The 18049-nt window shown below is 36.9% G+C and overlaps 1 protein-coding gene across 1 annotated transcript in view; it reads right to left on the reverse strand.

Moving 5' to 3' along the window:
- Window positions 1–9786: 9786 nt before the first annotated feature.
- Window positions 9787–18049, reverse strand: part of LOC132883383 (fucolectin-like) — a 63722-nt gene continuing 55459 nt past the window's right edge. Inside the window, exons 4-7 of the mRNA XM_060916958.1 lie at window positions 16222–16361; window positions 16036–16124; window positions 14343–14430; window positions 9787–9875 (exon numbers count right to left, since the gene is read on the reverse strand). Of these exons, the coding sequence (XP_060772941.1) occupies window positions 14353–14430; window positions 16036–16124; window positions 16222–16361 (307 nt within the window). The 3' untranslated portion in view covers window positions 9787–9875; window positions 14343–14352. The remainder of the gene's footprint in view (window positions 9876–14342; window positions 14431–16035; window positions 16125–16221; window positions 16362–18049) is intronic.

The following is an 18049-nucleotide window of genomic DNA, read 5'->3' on the forward strand; positions in this document are numbered from 1 at the left end:
TCCATTTTGTTCTGACCTCTTTGTCAACAAGACATTTCAACCCACGGAACTGTTGTTCACTCAATGTGTTTTTTGTTTTTGGTACCATTCTACAGACTGTGTTTGAAAATCCCAGGAGATCTGCAGTTTCTAAAATACTCAAACCAGCATATCTGGCCCCAATGACAATAATGCCATGATCAAAGTCATTGAGGTCACTTTTTTTTCTTCTTTTAATGCTTGATGTGAAAATTACCAGAGGTTTCAGGTATGGGCTTCTGCTCTCCTAACATGAGTAATTCATCAATGTTGGTGAGGCAAACAGCAACAAACTAGCATGATAATCATAAGACAGGGATAAAAAGACAACAGTCAAAACAAAGAAACAACACATATATGGAAGAAGAAAATAAGGCTTGGACACTAGAAATGAACAATAAGCATTTTCTGTGAATTTCCAATTCATCCAACAGGAGCAAATAAGATCTGGCACTCTATGAGCTTTGAGTAGCCTAATGCAAAATTGATGCAAAATAATATATTTTTCCAATAAATGAATGAATCAGTCAGTGTGTTGGAATAAAACCTGAGGCTGTCAGGAAGAAACAGACAGAATATAACTTAGTATAGTACTTATTGCAAAAGGCCTTCTCTGAACCCAAAGAAGTATTCTCCATCTCCATAGACCCTGTTTTATACTTGCAAAAATAACAATAACATAGTTTGCGTATCATATATCTTCTTAATCTCAGGGTGTTCAGCCTTGGCATCCTCTCTATCACTACCTCGCTATCCTGGGTATCTTCACACGTACACATGTTTACAATAACCTTGCAAAATAAAACAGTGTGACACAAAATGACATTCTTCATCTTACATAAACATGAGACACAGTGTCTGACCTAAGAATCTGAGAGGCACAGATTCTCTAAAAATTATATTTTTCCCCGACACAGTGTCTCTGAAGCTTACCTTTCTAAAGATCACTCAAGTCATAAGAATTGTCTAAAAATTAAATTTTCCAAATAAATAAATAAATAAATAAATAAATAAGAGGCCAAACCCCCTGAAACTGTATCCAAGGCACTTTACACAGTGTTACAACCACTGAAATTACCATTTAATTACAAATGCTTGAAAAGTATATTAAAACATATTTATTATTATTATTATTATTATTATTATTATTATTATTATTATTATAACTACAGCAACAACAGTAATCATGTTTATATCGTACTTTACTCACACCCGCTGTTGTTCTACAAGGAAAAAAAAAACCACTGAACTTTTTTTTTAATTAAAGAATGACCATAATATCCTTGTTCCTTGTTCTAATGAATATTATCCTGTTGTCTAATTACTTCTTGAGAACAAGTTCCTCTTAAAATGTATCTGTACATTTTAATAGTTCAAATGAAGATGTTATTAATGTTTTTTCCCCATTACAGATACTGTGTCTTGGCGGCACGGTGGTGTAGTGGTACCCTGCCTTTCGCCCGTAGTCAGCTGGGATAGGCTTCAGCTTGCCTGCGACCCTGTAGAACAGGATAAAGTGGCTAGAGATAATGAGATGAGATGAGATGAGATAAACTGCAGGTGCTAAAAAGGTGTTGGTGCTGGATAACTGAGAACCTTCACAGACATATATCTGTATTATATATTTCTCTATGTATTTTTTAAACTGTGTTACCGATTATCATCTGAGGCAAACTTACTTGCATTTGTAAAATGCAAAGTGCATTTGCCTTTGAAATAAATGACAATCATTCAACGAAACTTCCAGTGGACGGCTCAGAGTTTCAAAGAGATTGTGGTTGTCGTCGAGTAAGGTAAGAAATTTCTCTAAACTGTGTCTTTATTTCTCTTCATATATTATATATTTATTATATGATGCTGTTCATATAATTGGATGTGCACAGTAGAAGTTTGAGTCTGAAGTGTTTAATGCTACATTGCTTTCTTAGTTGGCTAGTTTCCTGTCCTTCCTTGAGTGCTGGTGTAAACTGTCTGAAGTTGTTATTTTAGTTGAGAAGAAAATGGAGAATTCACAGAGGCCCATGCTTCTTTTTTAGGTAAACTCTAATTTCAAGTAACAAACTGATTTCCAGGTTTTTTTTTTTTAAATAATTGATTTAATGTAATTTATAATTGTCATAACAATTTAATATTACGAGGCATATAACAATTCACCCAGTTCACAATTCAATTTGATTCCTGATATTGGGTTGACAATTCAGTTTTCCTGTGATATTTTTGGAAAATAAATAAATGAAGAAAATTGTATAAACTAAAACTGCAACAATACTGATTATTTTTTTAAATTATATAGTAACCTATAATAATATAATAGTAAAAATATAATAGCCTGTTAAGTAAAATATTCTTTTTATTAAAAATCATAAAGTTAATAATAGGCCTTTTCTTAATAAATCTTTATAAACATTTGTACTGCCTCAATGTGCTTCTCTTTTCTTTTGCTTTCAGAAGTTTGTAAAACGAGAGCTCTGATTTCTTGTTGAATCTATTTTTTTTTACAGTCACTCACACAACACCTTTTTCCCAGTTTATACCTGTTTCCATGTGTGCTTTTGTGGGACAAGAGCTACATTATTTCTGCCGAGGGTGAAATCACATGCAAGCCCTTTATTTTAGGTTATTCTCCCCTCTGCTGTTTATGCAATGCAATTACAGCTACAGTGGATATAAAAAGTGTACACACCCTGTTAAAATGATAGGTTTTTCTGATCTAAAAAAATAAGACCACAATAAATAATTTCAAATTTTTTCCCACCTTTACTGTGACTTATAACCTGTACAATTCAATTGAAAAACAAACAAATCTGTTAGGGGGAAAACATAAAAAATAAAAATGTACAATAAGCTCATTGCATAAGTTTGCACACCCTTAAACTAACATGGAGCACAGTGAAGACAGACATCAAGAAGTGGAGAAAATATGGGGCAACAGTAACATTACTGAGAACTGGACATCCCTCCAAAACTGATCAGGGAGGCTGCCAAGAGGCCTACAGCAACACTGAAGGAGCTGCAGGAATTTCTTGCAAGTACTTGTGTGCAAGTACTACATGTGACAACAATCTCCCGTGTTCTCCATATACCTGGACTATGAGGTAGGGCCAAAGAAAAACATCCAGGCCCGGCTAAACTTTGCAAAAAAAAAAAAAATCATCTCATCAAAAGTGTGTGGGAAAATGTGTTATGATCTGATGAAACCAAGGTTGAACTTTTTGGCCACAATTCCAAAAGGTATGTTTGGCACAAAAACAACACTGCACATCACCAAAAGAACACCATACCCACGGTGAAGCATGGTGGTGGCAGCATCGTGTTTTAGGGTTGTTTTTCTTCAGCTGGAACAGGGGCTTTAGTTAAGGTGGAAGGAATTATGAACAGTTCTAAATACCAGTCAATTTTGGCCCAAAACCTTCAGGTGTCTGCTAGAAAGCTGAAGATAAAGAGGAATTTCATCTTTCAGTATGACAATGACCCCAAAAAAGTTTTGGAATGGCCCAGCCAGAGCCCAGACCTAAATCCAACTGAAAATCTGTGGGGTGACCTGAAGAAGGTTGTGTACAAGAGATGCCCTCGCAATCTGACTGATTTGGAGCGCTTTTGCAAGGAAGAGTGGGCAAATATTGCCAAGTCTAGATGTGGCAGGTTGATAGACTCCGACCCAAAAAGACTGAATGCTGTAATTAAATCAAAAGGTGCTTCAACAAAGTATTAGTTTAAGGGTGTGCACACTTATGCAACCAGGTTATTGTATATTTTTTTTATTTTTTATGTTTTTCTCCCTAACAGGTTTGTTTGTTTTTCAATTGAATTGTACAGGTTATAGGTCACAATAAAGGTGGGAAAAGTTTTGAAATGATTTATCATGGTCTCATTTTTTTAGATTAGAAAAACCTATAATTTTAACGGGGTGTGTACAATTTTTATATCCACTGTAGGAAACTCGAAGAGATTATGCAGTCTAATAGTAAACATGGAAATTTTTTATTTCATGGAATCAAATCATCATAAATTTCTCCCACGATTTATCATTGCATGGTATATATGTATTTACATGCCTATAGATGACCATATGTTTTATAGAATTTTAAAAATATCTCTCACATATGCTTCCTATTATATCTTTCCCTAAGCAGGCACAAAACCAAATGTGTAATTTTAGATAATGTATTTTTACACAGGGATGTGCATTTTCTCCTTGCAGTGGATACTGACCCATCGGCAAGGTAAGGAATATATGGCAACATTGAAAATCTGGGATTTTTTTCTCCTTTATTGTATCAATTGTTTATTATATAAATTGGAAATAAAAAGAAAGTTTTACGATTTTGAATCATTTAAAACAAAGCACATATAAACATTAGAAAATATCTTGAATATTTATTATTCGTAATTCTGCACCATTTCTCATTTCCATATTTGTAAAGTAAATATTAACTGCTTTGTACAAATAGTCAGATTTTCTATATGCCTAATCTCTTCCAGTGAGGCATGTGGTCAGACGACACTGATAGATTTGGTCTAAAATGGATTATAAGGTTTTGTAAAAATTCATGGAGTCCATGCCAGCTTGAATGCAGCTTAAAAGACAGCCCAAATACTAAGTAACTTTGACATTCATGTAAACATTTCTAAGATACTACCTTTCACTGAAGCTGTTGTCAATCATACAATTTGAAAATTTATTCTATTAAATGATGCAGAAAAAAAGTTGTGATGGTATGTTGAAATTGAAATTAAAGCTGTAAATCATCTTGGACTGATATTGCATTCAAAATAATAAAGCAGCACATAATTTTACTTTTTACCTCTTCAATTTTTTTTTAAGTAAAGAATGACTTCAATTTTGATTCTTGCAACACATTTCAAATAAAGTCGGGATGGTAAAACATAGGCGGCACGGTGGTGTAGTGGTTAGCGCTGTCGCCTCACAGCAAGAAGGTCCGGGTTCGAGCCCCGTGGCCGGCGAGGGCCTTTCTGTGCGGAGTTTGCATGTTCTCCCCGTGTCCGCGTGGGTTTCCTCCGGGTGCTCCGGTTTCCCCTACAGTCCAAAGACATGCAGGTTAGGTTAACTGGTGACTCTAAATTGACTGTAGGTGTGAATGGTTGTCTGTGTCTATGTGTCAGCCCTGTGATGACCTGGCGACTTGTCCAGGGTGTACCCCGCCTTTCGCCCGTAGTCAGCTGGGATAGGCTCCAGCTTGCCTGCGACCCTGTAGAACAGGATAAAGCGGCTAGAGATAATGAGAAGAGACTATAAATACTATCAAAATATACTCCACAAAGAAATTCACTTGAATGCAAAATTTTAGTACTACCAAAATACACTCACTAGTAATCTTTTACCTTTATACCTCAAAACTTTATCAAAATCGATCACTTTCCAGATAATTCACTTGTAAACTTTTTCACTGAAAACTTTCAAACATAAATTCAAAATAGCACTAAGACACTACCACACTATTCAAATACACTCATCAAACAAATTCGATAGTTATGGCCACCCGACCCAGCGTTAAAAATTTTCCAACTGAAAATTGCTGCAAACAGGGACTCCAGCAAGACTATGACAGCATCACTAAAAGGGAGAGCCAGAAGGTAACACAGACATGAGGGAGTCCTGGGATATAAAGCAGCCAGCCACTACACTGTCAACAAACCTGAGTGAATGCATTAGAGGTGGGGGTGACAGCATCCATACATCCCAGTTTAGCAAAACACTATGCCCGAGGACCCTCCAGATCTACTCCTTTACCTAATAAAAGCTGTTAATAAAAGGCTTGATGAAACAGACATTTTCAATCTTGACTTAAACACTGAGACTTTGTCCGAGTCCTGAACACTACTTGGAAGGCTATTCCGTAACTGAACATTTGAACTGTAATCTATGACTTCTGGATTAACTGGGGTACAAATATGAGGTGACACAGAGGCGAAATTCCCTTTGTCATCCATCGACATAGGAAAGATAAGAGAACACAAACCAAATTAACGAGAAATGTGTTGACTTTCATAAGTCAGGGAGTGGTTATAAAAAAATAGCTACTTGCTTGAAAATACCCATTCTAGTGTCAGGGCAATAATAATAATAAAAAAAGGACACCAATTGGAACTGATTAGATTAGATTCAACTTTATTTTCATTGTGCAGAGTACAGGTACGGTACAAAGCCAATGAAATGCAGTTAGCATTTAACCAGAAGTGCAAAATAAAGTATTATTTACAGACAAGTGCCAGAAGTAAGCACTATAGTATTGTGATGCTTTATGTTACAGTATATACAGTGATAGACAGTGGAGGGTTACAGTATACATTATAGAATATACAAATACTGTTTGTAAATATTTAAATATATATTTACAGAGTGGAAGTGAACAGGATTAGCGAGTATGTTAGGTTTTATATACAGTTAGCAGTATTTAATACATATGTACAGTTGTTGAAATGTACAATAAAGTGGCAGTCTGTGCAGCAGCAGTATGAACACGTATGTACAGTTGTTTATGTACAGTTGTTTAAAGGTACAGTAATACTATCGGATGATGTCTCACAGTCTGTGCAACAATGTAATTGGTCTATTTCGTACAAGAAATTAAGAGTGCAAATGGCATGTTAAAGTACTGAACAGTTCAGAATAAGTGCAGTGACATTCAAATTCGCCACAGTCTTGCTCATTGGGGATAGATTAGGGATAAAATTAGCTCATATTTTAAGTCGTTCAAATTCTGTAAAGCTGCTTTGCGACAATGTTTATTGTTAAAAGCGCTATACAAATAAACTTCTGGATGATAGCACTATTCTGGAGGAAGATGGAAGTACCTTCAATAAATCTATGGGTGAGGGAGATGGCATTTTGTGTTGTACTGGAAAGACTGACTTACCGTATATAACTAGAGGACAGGCAGGAGAATTTGAAGAAATATGAAAACCTATATTGGACTTTCTTGGGCATCAAGAAACACTTTCACTGTGATGTCGCTGTGTTGTGGGTTTTTTCTTCTTTTTCTTTGTGTGTGTGTGTGTGTGTGTGTGTGTGTGTGTGTGTGTGTGTGTGTGTGTGTGTGTGTGTGAACAGACCATGATTAATCTTATTTGACACTTATTGTCATTGTTTATTCCTGTGTTAATGTTTTATATGTAAAATTCAATAAAAACATTGGTTACAAAAAGTGACTTTGTGGACATTTATTTTTATTATATTTTATGTTTTCATCATTTTAAATTAAGAAACAGTAACGGACCAATCCTCTTCTCTTGTGCTATTTCTAAGATTTGTTGCAGCACAAAATGCATTTCAGAAAACAGTGATAACTAAATGCTAATTTGAGAGTAAATTCAGTACACAATCAGTTGGGTGGCACTGATCTCCATAGCCCTCAGCTCTCACCTATTACATACAGTAGCTCGAGTTACAGTGGGTGCCAGTCCTCTGGTAACCACAAGAGATCGACTCCCTACTTACATCTGTATTGCAGTGTGCCTCACCAGAAGGAAGTAGGTAACATTTTAATGATAGTCTTTGGTATGACCCATCGGTGAGTAGAACTCGCAATCTCCCAGTCAAGAGGCGGACACAGTAATCACAAGGACAGCTCACTGTCTTACGCTTCAGCCAGTTTATACAACAGAATAGTTGAGCAAGCAGTACCTTGTGAATGCCACATATTATTACATGAAATGTAAGTCAATTTGAAAGTAATCCAAAGTATTTAGAATATGTTACTCATATGTAATCTAATGGATTACATTACAAATTACATTGTAGAGCATGTATTCTGTGATCTGTCATGGGATACATTTCAAAACACTGGTTGCTTTTAGGAAACTTATCCCAGCCTTGCAACACCGAGCACAATGAATACACAGGACTATACCCATGAATGGCACTCTTTCACACTTAGGGGCAGTTTAACACGGCCAATTCACCTACTGGTATGGTTTTTGTGGGGTGGGAAACCAGGAAACCCAGAAGGAACCCACAGAAACATGAGATGATGTGAAATTCCATGTCAGATGCACAGCATCTGAACTGAGGCGTGAACTAAGATCTGCGGAATATGCTATCAGATGCCCCACCTGGGAAGAAACATCATGCATCACCCAGCTCACAGCTCAAACTTGCACAAGGAACAAACTAGCTTAATTAATGATTCCAGACCAAAATAAAGGTGCAATGTAATTTTTGTGTTCTAAATTAGTAGTTTAACTCAATATCCTGCATGGACACCAATTAACTATGTCTAGTGAGAGTGCAGTGAGATGGCAATATCCTGATGGATGTGGAATGAGGTGTCTTTAGGCCACAACAGGACATTTTGCAGTAGCAGTGTGAAACATTTGCATTGGCAGATACACTACAAAGCAAATCACAATCTTTGATTTTTTCTTTGATGTTTTTATTTATAAGTAAAGAAAGCTGAGTGAAAATTCATTATCCTGAGTATCCATTACACAAATGCAGAGAGGAGTTTAGATTTGGTGAAATAAACCATACAATCTTGAAACAAACAGAAGGATATTGTCAGTGGTTGATTTCAGACACAATCTGTCCTGATATTTATGATAAATTAGGTGCTGGATTGATTTAAGAACTGAGAATCAGAGGGAAAATCTCCTCAAGGCAATATTAAATGGTTTGGGATTGTGCAGTGGAGTGATGATAAGAAATCCTCACAGTCTGCCAGAAAGTTGTCTCAGGAATCCATAGTGAATCAGAGGCTGAAGTGTTTCAGAGATGTTCTGGATATTGTCGTGATTTTGCGTATTGAGAATTTCTTTCTTGGTATTCGTCATAGATGATTGAATTATTGAATATGCTGCATGCTAAATAATATTTTGATACTAACAGTTGTGAAAAGTTTGTTGAAGGGAATGAAATACTCTGAACAAGGAAGAGCCAAATCAGTTAAGGTGTAAAATCATGTGAATGTACACATATTGAATAAAATAATTTTCAAACTCCCATTAATATGTCATGCAATCCTTTATAAATAAATAAACAAAAAATAAATAGCTAGCCTATTAATAATCAATAATGCACTTTACTTATTTCTGAAGTCTACAAATTTTGGAAATTCTCAAGCAGTTAAGTATTTCAGTGAAGAAACACCCTTTACAGTGAGTAAAACCTCATTCCTACATGATCACACCACTTTCTCTGTGATAAACATGCTTCCAAACATACCCAAATTCATCGAGACTCTGATGATTGGTTGTTTCTCAACATTTCTCATTGGCTGGGAGGTGACAATGATTCTGATTATTGAATTAGGTGTCATGGAAATATTAGAAGGTGATGGTTAAAAAAATAAGAAAATATTCATGATCATTAGTACTATTTACCACTTTACAGTGTTTTGATTTATCCTGTTTTGTAAACCATCTTGGTACTACTGTAATGAAAACTGCAAAGGAGTACAAATGAATTTAAGGCTAATTTGAGTGCATTGCTTTTCTATTATGTTTATACAGAAATTCTCACTTTTCCAGGAAGGCTATGAATATGACTACTGAATTATATTTGGGAGAGAAATGAAACTAACATAGTCCTACCATGAAATCAAGCTATTATCTTAAACTCAAACTTAGATTTAACTATGCTAAATCCAACAATCAAGAGGGCATTTTAAATATCAATCATTCACATAGTACATAGAAAAAGCAATGATTTTTCATAGATAAACCTCTCCCCAAAAAACCCCAAACAAGCCTGTACTTCTAACCAATAAGTATATATCATCCTCTAGCTAGTTGTTCCATACGCTACACCAAAACCTCACACATTTGTTCTTTTTATTGTTGTTGTTCTTTGACCAATTATTCTTCTTCTCAGTGTTGTATTTAAGACGTATTTCTGCCACCTGTAAGTCAGAATAAAAAAAGTTTTGACTGTCATATTGCTCATATAAAATAAATAAATGAATGTACAAGTAAATAGCAGTCAAACTGATGTTCTGCAAAATTCAAAACATAAAGAGATTTACGGTAAGTGTATTCAATACAAATAACACTGCAATGCTGTTGCATTCTTGAATCTGATAGGTCAGAAGGCTGCAAATCATAACCCAGGTTCATATTTCCAAATTTTACTGAGCTGTTATGTATATGTGACAAATAAAGGCTTCTTCTTCTTCTATTAATGTGATGATTCTGATAAGTTATCCATTCTACAATAGCAAATCATTCACAGTAACTCGTAAAGCAAATGCTCCACATAATCAACATCTAATAATTAGAAGAATTTTGTCATTTATGAAAGAAAAATCTTTTAGTTGTTGATATGGTGAAACTTTATGCAAGATGTTTATTTCACATTCATGGAAGGAGTGTCAGGCTTCAAAATTCAGTAAGTTCTTTCACGACAGGGGAATCTTCAAGACAGAGGACTTTGCACATTCCAGTTTCTTGGAATGTGACAAGATGTCTTTTTTTCTTATTACCTCAAATAGAAAGTGAGGAAATTAGTGTTTTTAAGTGCTATAAGATAATAATAGGAACTATTCGTGCATGTCAAACAATTAATATACTAAGAGAAAGTTCTTTTTTTGTAATTGAATTCAAAAAGGTAAACATTCATCAGTTCTATATTCATGACACAAAGTGAAATATTTCAAGCCTTTTTTTTTTTTTTTAGAAATGTTGATAATTATGGCTGAGAGCTCATGGAAATCAGAAATATAGTATCTCAAATCCTTAGAATATTTCCTAAGATCGACGAAAAAAAGAGTTACAATACAGAAATGTCCAACTTCTGTAAAGTATGATCTTTTACACACTCAATACTTGGTTGGGGCTCCTTTACCATGAATTACTGCATCAGTATGGCATGGCATGTAGGTGATTAACCTGTGGCACTGCTGAGGTGTTATTGAAGCCCAGGTTGCTTTGATAGTGGCCTTCAGCTTGTCTGTATTTTTGGGTCAGGCATTTCTCAACTTCCTACTGACAATACCAGATAGATTCTCGATGGGATTCAGGTCACACAAGTTGGCTGGCCAATCAAGCACAGCAATATCATGGCCAGCAAACCATTTGGTAGTAGTTTTGACACTGTCAGAAGGTGCTAAATATTGCTGGAAAAGGAAATTGGCATGTCCATAAAGCTTGCCAGCAGATGGAAGCATGAAGTGCTCTAAAATGTCCTGGTTGACAACTGCATTAACTTTGGACTTGATAAAACACAGTGGACCAACACCAGCAGATGACATGGCACCTCAAATCACAGACTGTGGAAACTTCACACTGGACTTCAAAAACCTTGAATTCTGTGCCTCTCCACTCTTCCTCCAGACTCTAGGACCTTGATTTCCAAATGAAACACAAAACTTACTTTTATCTGAAAAGAGAACTTTGGACCACAAAGAAACAGTCCAGTTCTTTCTCTCTGTATCCCAGATAAGACACTTCTGATGTTGTCTCTGGTACAGGAGTAGCTTGATATTAGGAATGCTACAGTTGTAACCCCTTGCCTGGAGATGTCTGTGCATGGTGGTTCTTGATGCACTGGCACAGCCTCAGTCCACTCCCTGTGAAGCTCTTCTAAGTTCTTGAATCGCCTTTTCTTGACAGTCCTCTCAAGGCTGTGGTCATCTCTGTTGCTTGTGCACTTTTTCCAGCCAGTCATTTCAGCAATGACCTTCTGTGGTTTACCCTCCTTGTGGAGGGTGCCAATGATCATCTTCTGGAAAACTGTCAAGTCAGCAGTCACAATCAGCAGTGATTGTAGTTGTGTGTATTGAACTATACCGAGAGATACATGGTATATGTACTGTTTTGCTCAAACTCAAAAGGAAATATGCTAACATTTGGAGACAAGTTTTTTTGTGTGTGCTGTAGGCCATAATTATCAGAATTAAAACAGAAACAAGAAATGTTTGAATTTGTGTTATGAGTCCAGAATAGGGCAGCACGGTGGTGTAGTGGTTAGCGCTGTCACCTCACAGCAAGAAGGTTCTGGGTTCGCGCCCCGTGGCCGGCGAGGGCCTTTCTGTGTGGAGTTTGCATGTTCTCCCCGTGTCCGCGTGGGTTTCCTCCGGGTGCTCCGGTTTCCCCCACAGTCCAAAGACATGCAGGTTAGGTTAACTGGTGACTCTAAATTGACCGTAGGTGTGAGTGTGAATGGTTGTCTGTGTCTATGTGTCAGCCCTGTGATGACCTGGCGACTTGTCGAGGGTGTACCCCGCCTTTCGCCCGTAGTCAGCTGGGATAGGCTCCAGCTTGCCTGCGACCCTGTAGAACAGGATAAAGCGGCTAGAGATAATGAGATGAGATGAGTCCAGAATATGTCAAATTTTCACTTTCTTCAGTAACTGATGGAAAATATTGAACTTTTTCACAATGTTCTAATTGTTTGCGATGCCATGGTTAGAGAAGCACCTTTGGGACCAAAAGGTCACCGGTTTGATTCCTTGGACCAGGAGGAATGGCTGAAGTGCCCTTGAGCAAGGCACCTCACCCCCAACTGCTCCACAGACTACTCTGGGTATGTTGTATGTCACTCTGGATAAGAGCATCTGCTAAATATCATTAATGTAATGCACTAGTTCCTTGTATTGCACCATTACATATGAACAGCTGAAAGTGTTATTCAATACAACATTTAAAATTGTAATTGTTCCCAAATTGTTGAAGGAAGTACAGGATGTGCTATTTTTGGAAAATAATAAACTTCCAGTGGTAATAGCAAGTCCACTTCACATCAGCCCCCTTCACACCAGTCAATCATTGATTATTTTCCTTTAGCAACTTTCTCCCATTGTGTTTTTGCCTTATTTAAGTCATACAATATTTTACTAAACATACTCTAGCATTAATTGTTCAGAGTCATCACAGGAGCTGGAAATTTTTTTACATCAATTCTAGCCAAAAATATGAACTTCTTTTGAGATGTACCCAGTTAACAAGGCTGACCAGTTTATTGGTGGTAGTGGAGGCATGAGTGAAAGAGTGGAAGAAGGAGTAATGACTGGATTACAGTTTTATTCAGGATCCTACTGGCCTGCCAGTACAAACTTTTCTTCAGCCTGCTGGTTCTGGATTGAATGCTGCGGTCCCTTCTGCATGATGGCGGTCTGATAAACAGTCTGTGTGGTGGATGACTGCAGTCTCTGCTGACTTTGTGAGCCTGCCTCAGTCACCATATATGAATGGACTCCTGTAAAGCTGAGAGTTTGTTGCCAAGGAGGACCTTGCAGTCATGAAGGGATCAGCTGCCTACCAGACAGTTATCCACCCAATCTGGATGCTCTCTGTGGTGCATTTGTAGAAGTTGGTCAGGATTTCTTCCTTCCTGAGCTTCCACAGAAAATAGAGTTTCTGACACACAGATTTCACTACTGTCTTAGTATGAAGAGACAAGGCCAGGTCATGAGTGAGGGGCACACAATCATTTTCTTAGTTTTGCTGATGTTGAAGTAGAGGCTGTTGTCACTGCAACACTCAGATAATGTTCTGACCTCATCTCTGTCTGTGATGAGGTGAAGGATGGTGGTGTTGTCACCAAACTTGATAATGATATTGACAGTGGGGAGGAGATCCAGTCACCGATTTCCAAAGTCCAAATTTCTAAAGTCCACTGAAAGTCCAAAATCCAGTTGCACAGGTGAGTGATAAGTCCTTGAGCTTTGCGATGAGTTTGGATGGGATGATGGTGTTAAAGGCAGGGCTGTAGATAATAAACAGCATTTTCACATAACTGTTTTTTTCTTATCCAGGTGCCTGAGACCACTGTGCGTTGCAAGAGCAATGGCATCGTCCTTTGACCCGTTTTCATATGCAAATTGGAGAGGGTCCATGTTGGCCGGAAGAGAGGAACAGATATGGTTTTTGACTAGCCACTCAAATCTCTTTATGATTGTAGTGGTCAGAGCCACAGGGTAGTCATACTTCAGATATTTGACTGCAAAACTTGAATGATCGGTTCAGGGAAGGACCCTATGCAATACTATTTCATGTTCATGGGGTCATAGTTATCTTCAAATAACCATTTCTCAGAAAATGAAATTCCAGTTGAGCTGAAATTTGGTGTGCTCTATCTTTCTGCTAATCCATAACTGAATTACTTCACAGGTTTTCAGCAGGTAGTTTACAAACCTAACATTGAGCTTTCATTAAAAAAAATGCTCATGTCAGGGCTATTTATTGTGATATGTATCTTGACATGAACTGGCCACTTGGGATGCTATGTGCAAGGAGAGCTTGGAAGCTGCAGATTGCTGGAACAACATTATTATTATTATTATTATTATTATTATTATTATTATTATTTATAGTAGTAGTAGTCATTGTCATAGGAGGAAGAGGAGAAGTAGTATTCTAATCTTTCTTACTTTTTTTGTTTTAAGTTTCAGTTTCCAGTTCTGGTTCCTTTGTCCAACTGATCTGAAATATTGATGACTGGACATTGGCAGATTTCATCTGTGGAAAAGAATTACTATTATGTGCTACTATTATGTACAAATACTTCATTTGCAGTATACATCATAACACACACACACACACACACACACACACACACACACACACACACACACACACACACACACACACTCAATTCTTGAAGTTGACATGCTGGAAGCAGGAAAAATGGGCAAACATAAGGATGTGAACAACTTTGACAAGAGCCAAATTGTGATGCCTCGATGACTGGGTCTGAGCATCTCCAAAATGGAACATCTTGTGGGGTATTCCTGGTATGCAGTCGATAATATTTACCAAAAGTGGTCCAAGGAAGGACAACTGCTGAACCGGCGACAGGGCCAAGGGTGTCAAAGGCTCACTGATTTGCATGGGGCATGAAGACTTTTATGTTATGGCTGATCGGTATATATTTAACAGCTATTCCACAAAATTGAGTCATAGCACATGAGCTCAGAGCTGATGAGGCATGTTGCGCTGAGTCGGCTATAAGCCATGTACGATGACATTGAGTAGAATAACTTTTATTCTGTCCACATTCACTGGATTTTGAGATACAGAGCATTTTTATTTTTAGCAAATTTGATAAATAAAAACTTTATACAAAACGTCCGACAAAATCAGTTCCACTAAGAATGTAAACAAACCGGCAAAATGACAGTCGCAATTTGTGAAAACTGAGATAATTCTTGAAAAATAAAAAGGATACTTTCTTATCATCAAATGCTTTTATTCCATATTTTGTTGCTTTTTTGTATTTTGGGGGTTTTGTTTTCAAGTAGAGTTTTTATTTCATCCTGGGTTAGTTCAGGAAAATGCACCACCTTTTTGTTTTTCTCTACTCACGGTATACGAGCCAATAGCCTAGTAGCAGAGTAGCCAATCAGAGTGTGCTACTGCTCGTATCCAGTGAATGTGGACAGAATATAGATATAAATTCACGAGTAAAGGTTTGGAAAATATGTTAATCAGGTCTGGGATGTATTTTGTCTGAAAAATATGAGTTTATCAAAACCCAAAGATAAACTTCATATCTTCAAGCCAATGTGTAGTTTTCTTTTTCTTATATCGACACATTCAAAACTATGCAAGTTAATCAAAACAATTCATCGATATCATCACAAGTGAAGATATTGAAAAATATGTCCAGGATGTAATTATATAGTTCATATGAAAAATACGAGTGGCATATTCCCCGGGAAAACACTCGTGTGTAATATCCATCCATTATCCGTAACTGCTTATCCTCTGTGTGTGTCCCCCCCGAGAGGTGGGGACTACCAAAGGATCACCACTGACAAAATATATTATTTGGATGTAATATATTATTAATATATTCTTTAAACCACTTTCAACAAAGCTGTGACACAAATATGGTGGTGGAATGTTTGCATGTCACTGGTATGTGTGCAACAAGTGCAGTAGTAGCAATGGGTGGGTCACTGCTGGGTTCTCGGTTGAGAAATAGTTAAATGTGAACCAGCTAACAGTGAGTCCCTTTCTACAAATAGAGGACAGGCAACAAGCCATGCAGTGCAACATGGAGAGGACAATCAGTCATGGCCAATGTGTACATTTTCACTGTACATTCTCACAAACACACACCTTTTGAAGAACGTTGTCCCTCATGGTAGACTTGGTGAGATCCTCACTGCTGTTAAATTTTAGTCTCAGAAATGCTGTCTTAGCAAGTACTAAAAAAGTCAATGATGTTGATATTTAGCAACTGTTGTGAAACTTATTTTGACTTAAAATTTATATGAAAGTGTGAGGTGAATATAAAAATCTAACCTGGAAACCCGTATACTTCCACTTCACAGAAATTGAGATACCTGGAAACATTGGGAGCGATCATGTTCACGTAACGACCCCGCATATTGCAGATGTAATTTTCAGAGGCGCCAGCAGGGATGCTAGAGATAACAACACATCTGCAGAGAGAAAAACAATGGAGGGATCATGTATTGAGTTCATGTTAAATATGAAGTTAAATATAAAGTTTCTAAGATTTTAGAAAGCTGTCACCACCCTGAAGTTGTTTATTTTCATACCAGAGTGTGTTGAAGAACTATGTTATTAAATAATGACACATACTTTTTCTCAGTTTATAGTCATGTTTAATGTTCGAGAAAATCTGTGAAACAAGTTGGTTCCTGTTATCCCTTACATTATGGCAGCTATAGACAGTTGTTTCCTCACTCTTTTGTCTCTCCCCTGAAGTTAAGAAGACAAAAATGCAACCTTCCATCCTAAAGACTTTCCCATGACAGGAAGAAAAAAAATAGCCTTCCCAAATAATCCCTTCTCTGATAAAATTAATATTGCTCACTATTCCTTCCAAGGAATAGAAGGATTCGCCATTAGCTGTAGGGAAGATATGAGAAAATTTTATATATATATATATATATATATATATATATATATATATACACACACATATATACATACACACACATACATATATGTGTGTGTGTGTGTATATATATATATATATATATATATATATATATATATATATACACACACACACATACACACAGCTTGCCTGCGACCCTGTACAGGATAAGCGGCTACAGATGATGGATGGATGGATGGGAGATGGAAAGACAACATTACATATGGTAAATACAATTACCTTCCCTTTACCTTCCCATTTTTTAAAAAAATGTGCTGTAATAATCAAAATTGAAATTAGTTTATTTTGATTGATAAATAAATAAATAAATAAATAAATAAATTTGGTAAAATGTCAAATAATGGGCTGTTGTATTGTTTTGAGTGCAATACAGATCAAAGGTTATTCACAAATCATTGTTTTCAGTTTTAAATTCAATTACAACTTACTGTACTGTCCCAACATTTTCTGATTTGGGGTTGTATATTTTTCCTTGTGGATTTAAATGTTGCCTTGTCTGAACAAGAGTGCTCTGAGAGCACAATATCCCCCACTGGCAATGATACCATAACTCTGGTAAAATATGACTGAATTGAACAAAATTGTAATATGCGTATTACCGACATATAACAAATAATCCTGTCAAGTTTTATGAAATTCCTCCAGAAATTGTGAGAGGAGTTGATTTCAGAAGGTGAGTACCCTTTCTGGGACAGATGGACAGACGGACGCAGTGTTTCCCCTAGAAAATGTTTGAAGGTGCGGTGGCAAGACCTGCACTCAGACGTCCCACCCCAGTATGAGGACAAAAACAGCCAACAGCACAGAAGGCTATACATAGTTTAATCTATCGGTCATGACTTTAGCCCACAACATGCCAGCACATAACTGCGCAGAATAAAATGCTAAAACAGCCAACAGTACACAACAAAAGCACCTCAGTAGTAGGCTAACTCAACTTAAACAGCTTGCTTGTATCAGTACCAATGCAGTATAGAAACATTGAAAATAGAGGAAGCAGTGCACTCGGCGGTGCTAATAGAAGTAACCAATGACTTACGCTTAAAACTTCCCAAAGGCCTGCCTGCGTCTGTCATTGGCCTGCATGAACTCCTTTGCGATGGCTGTCATGTCAGTTTGTTCCAGAATGTCACGGTGAATATGGCAGTTCATCAAGTCATTCAGTCGCTTGTGTCATTGTGGATCGGAGGTATGATTTCAGTC

The sequence above is a fragment of the Neoarius graeffei genome, chromosome 3 (genome assembly GCF_027579695.1).
Source record: "Neoarius graeffei isolate fNeoGra1 chromosome 3, fNeoGra1.pri, whole genome shotgun sequence".
NCBI lineage: Eukaryota > Metazoa > Chordata > Actinopteri > Siluriformes > Ariidae > Neoarius > Neoarius graeffei.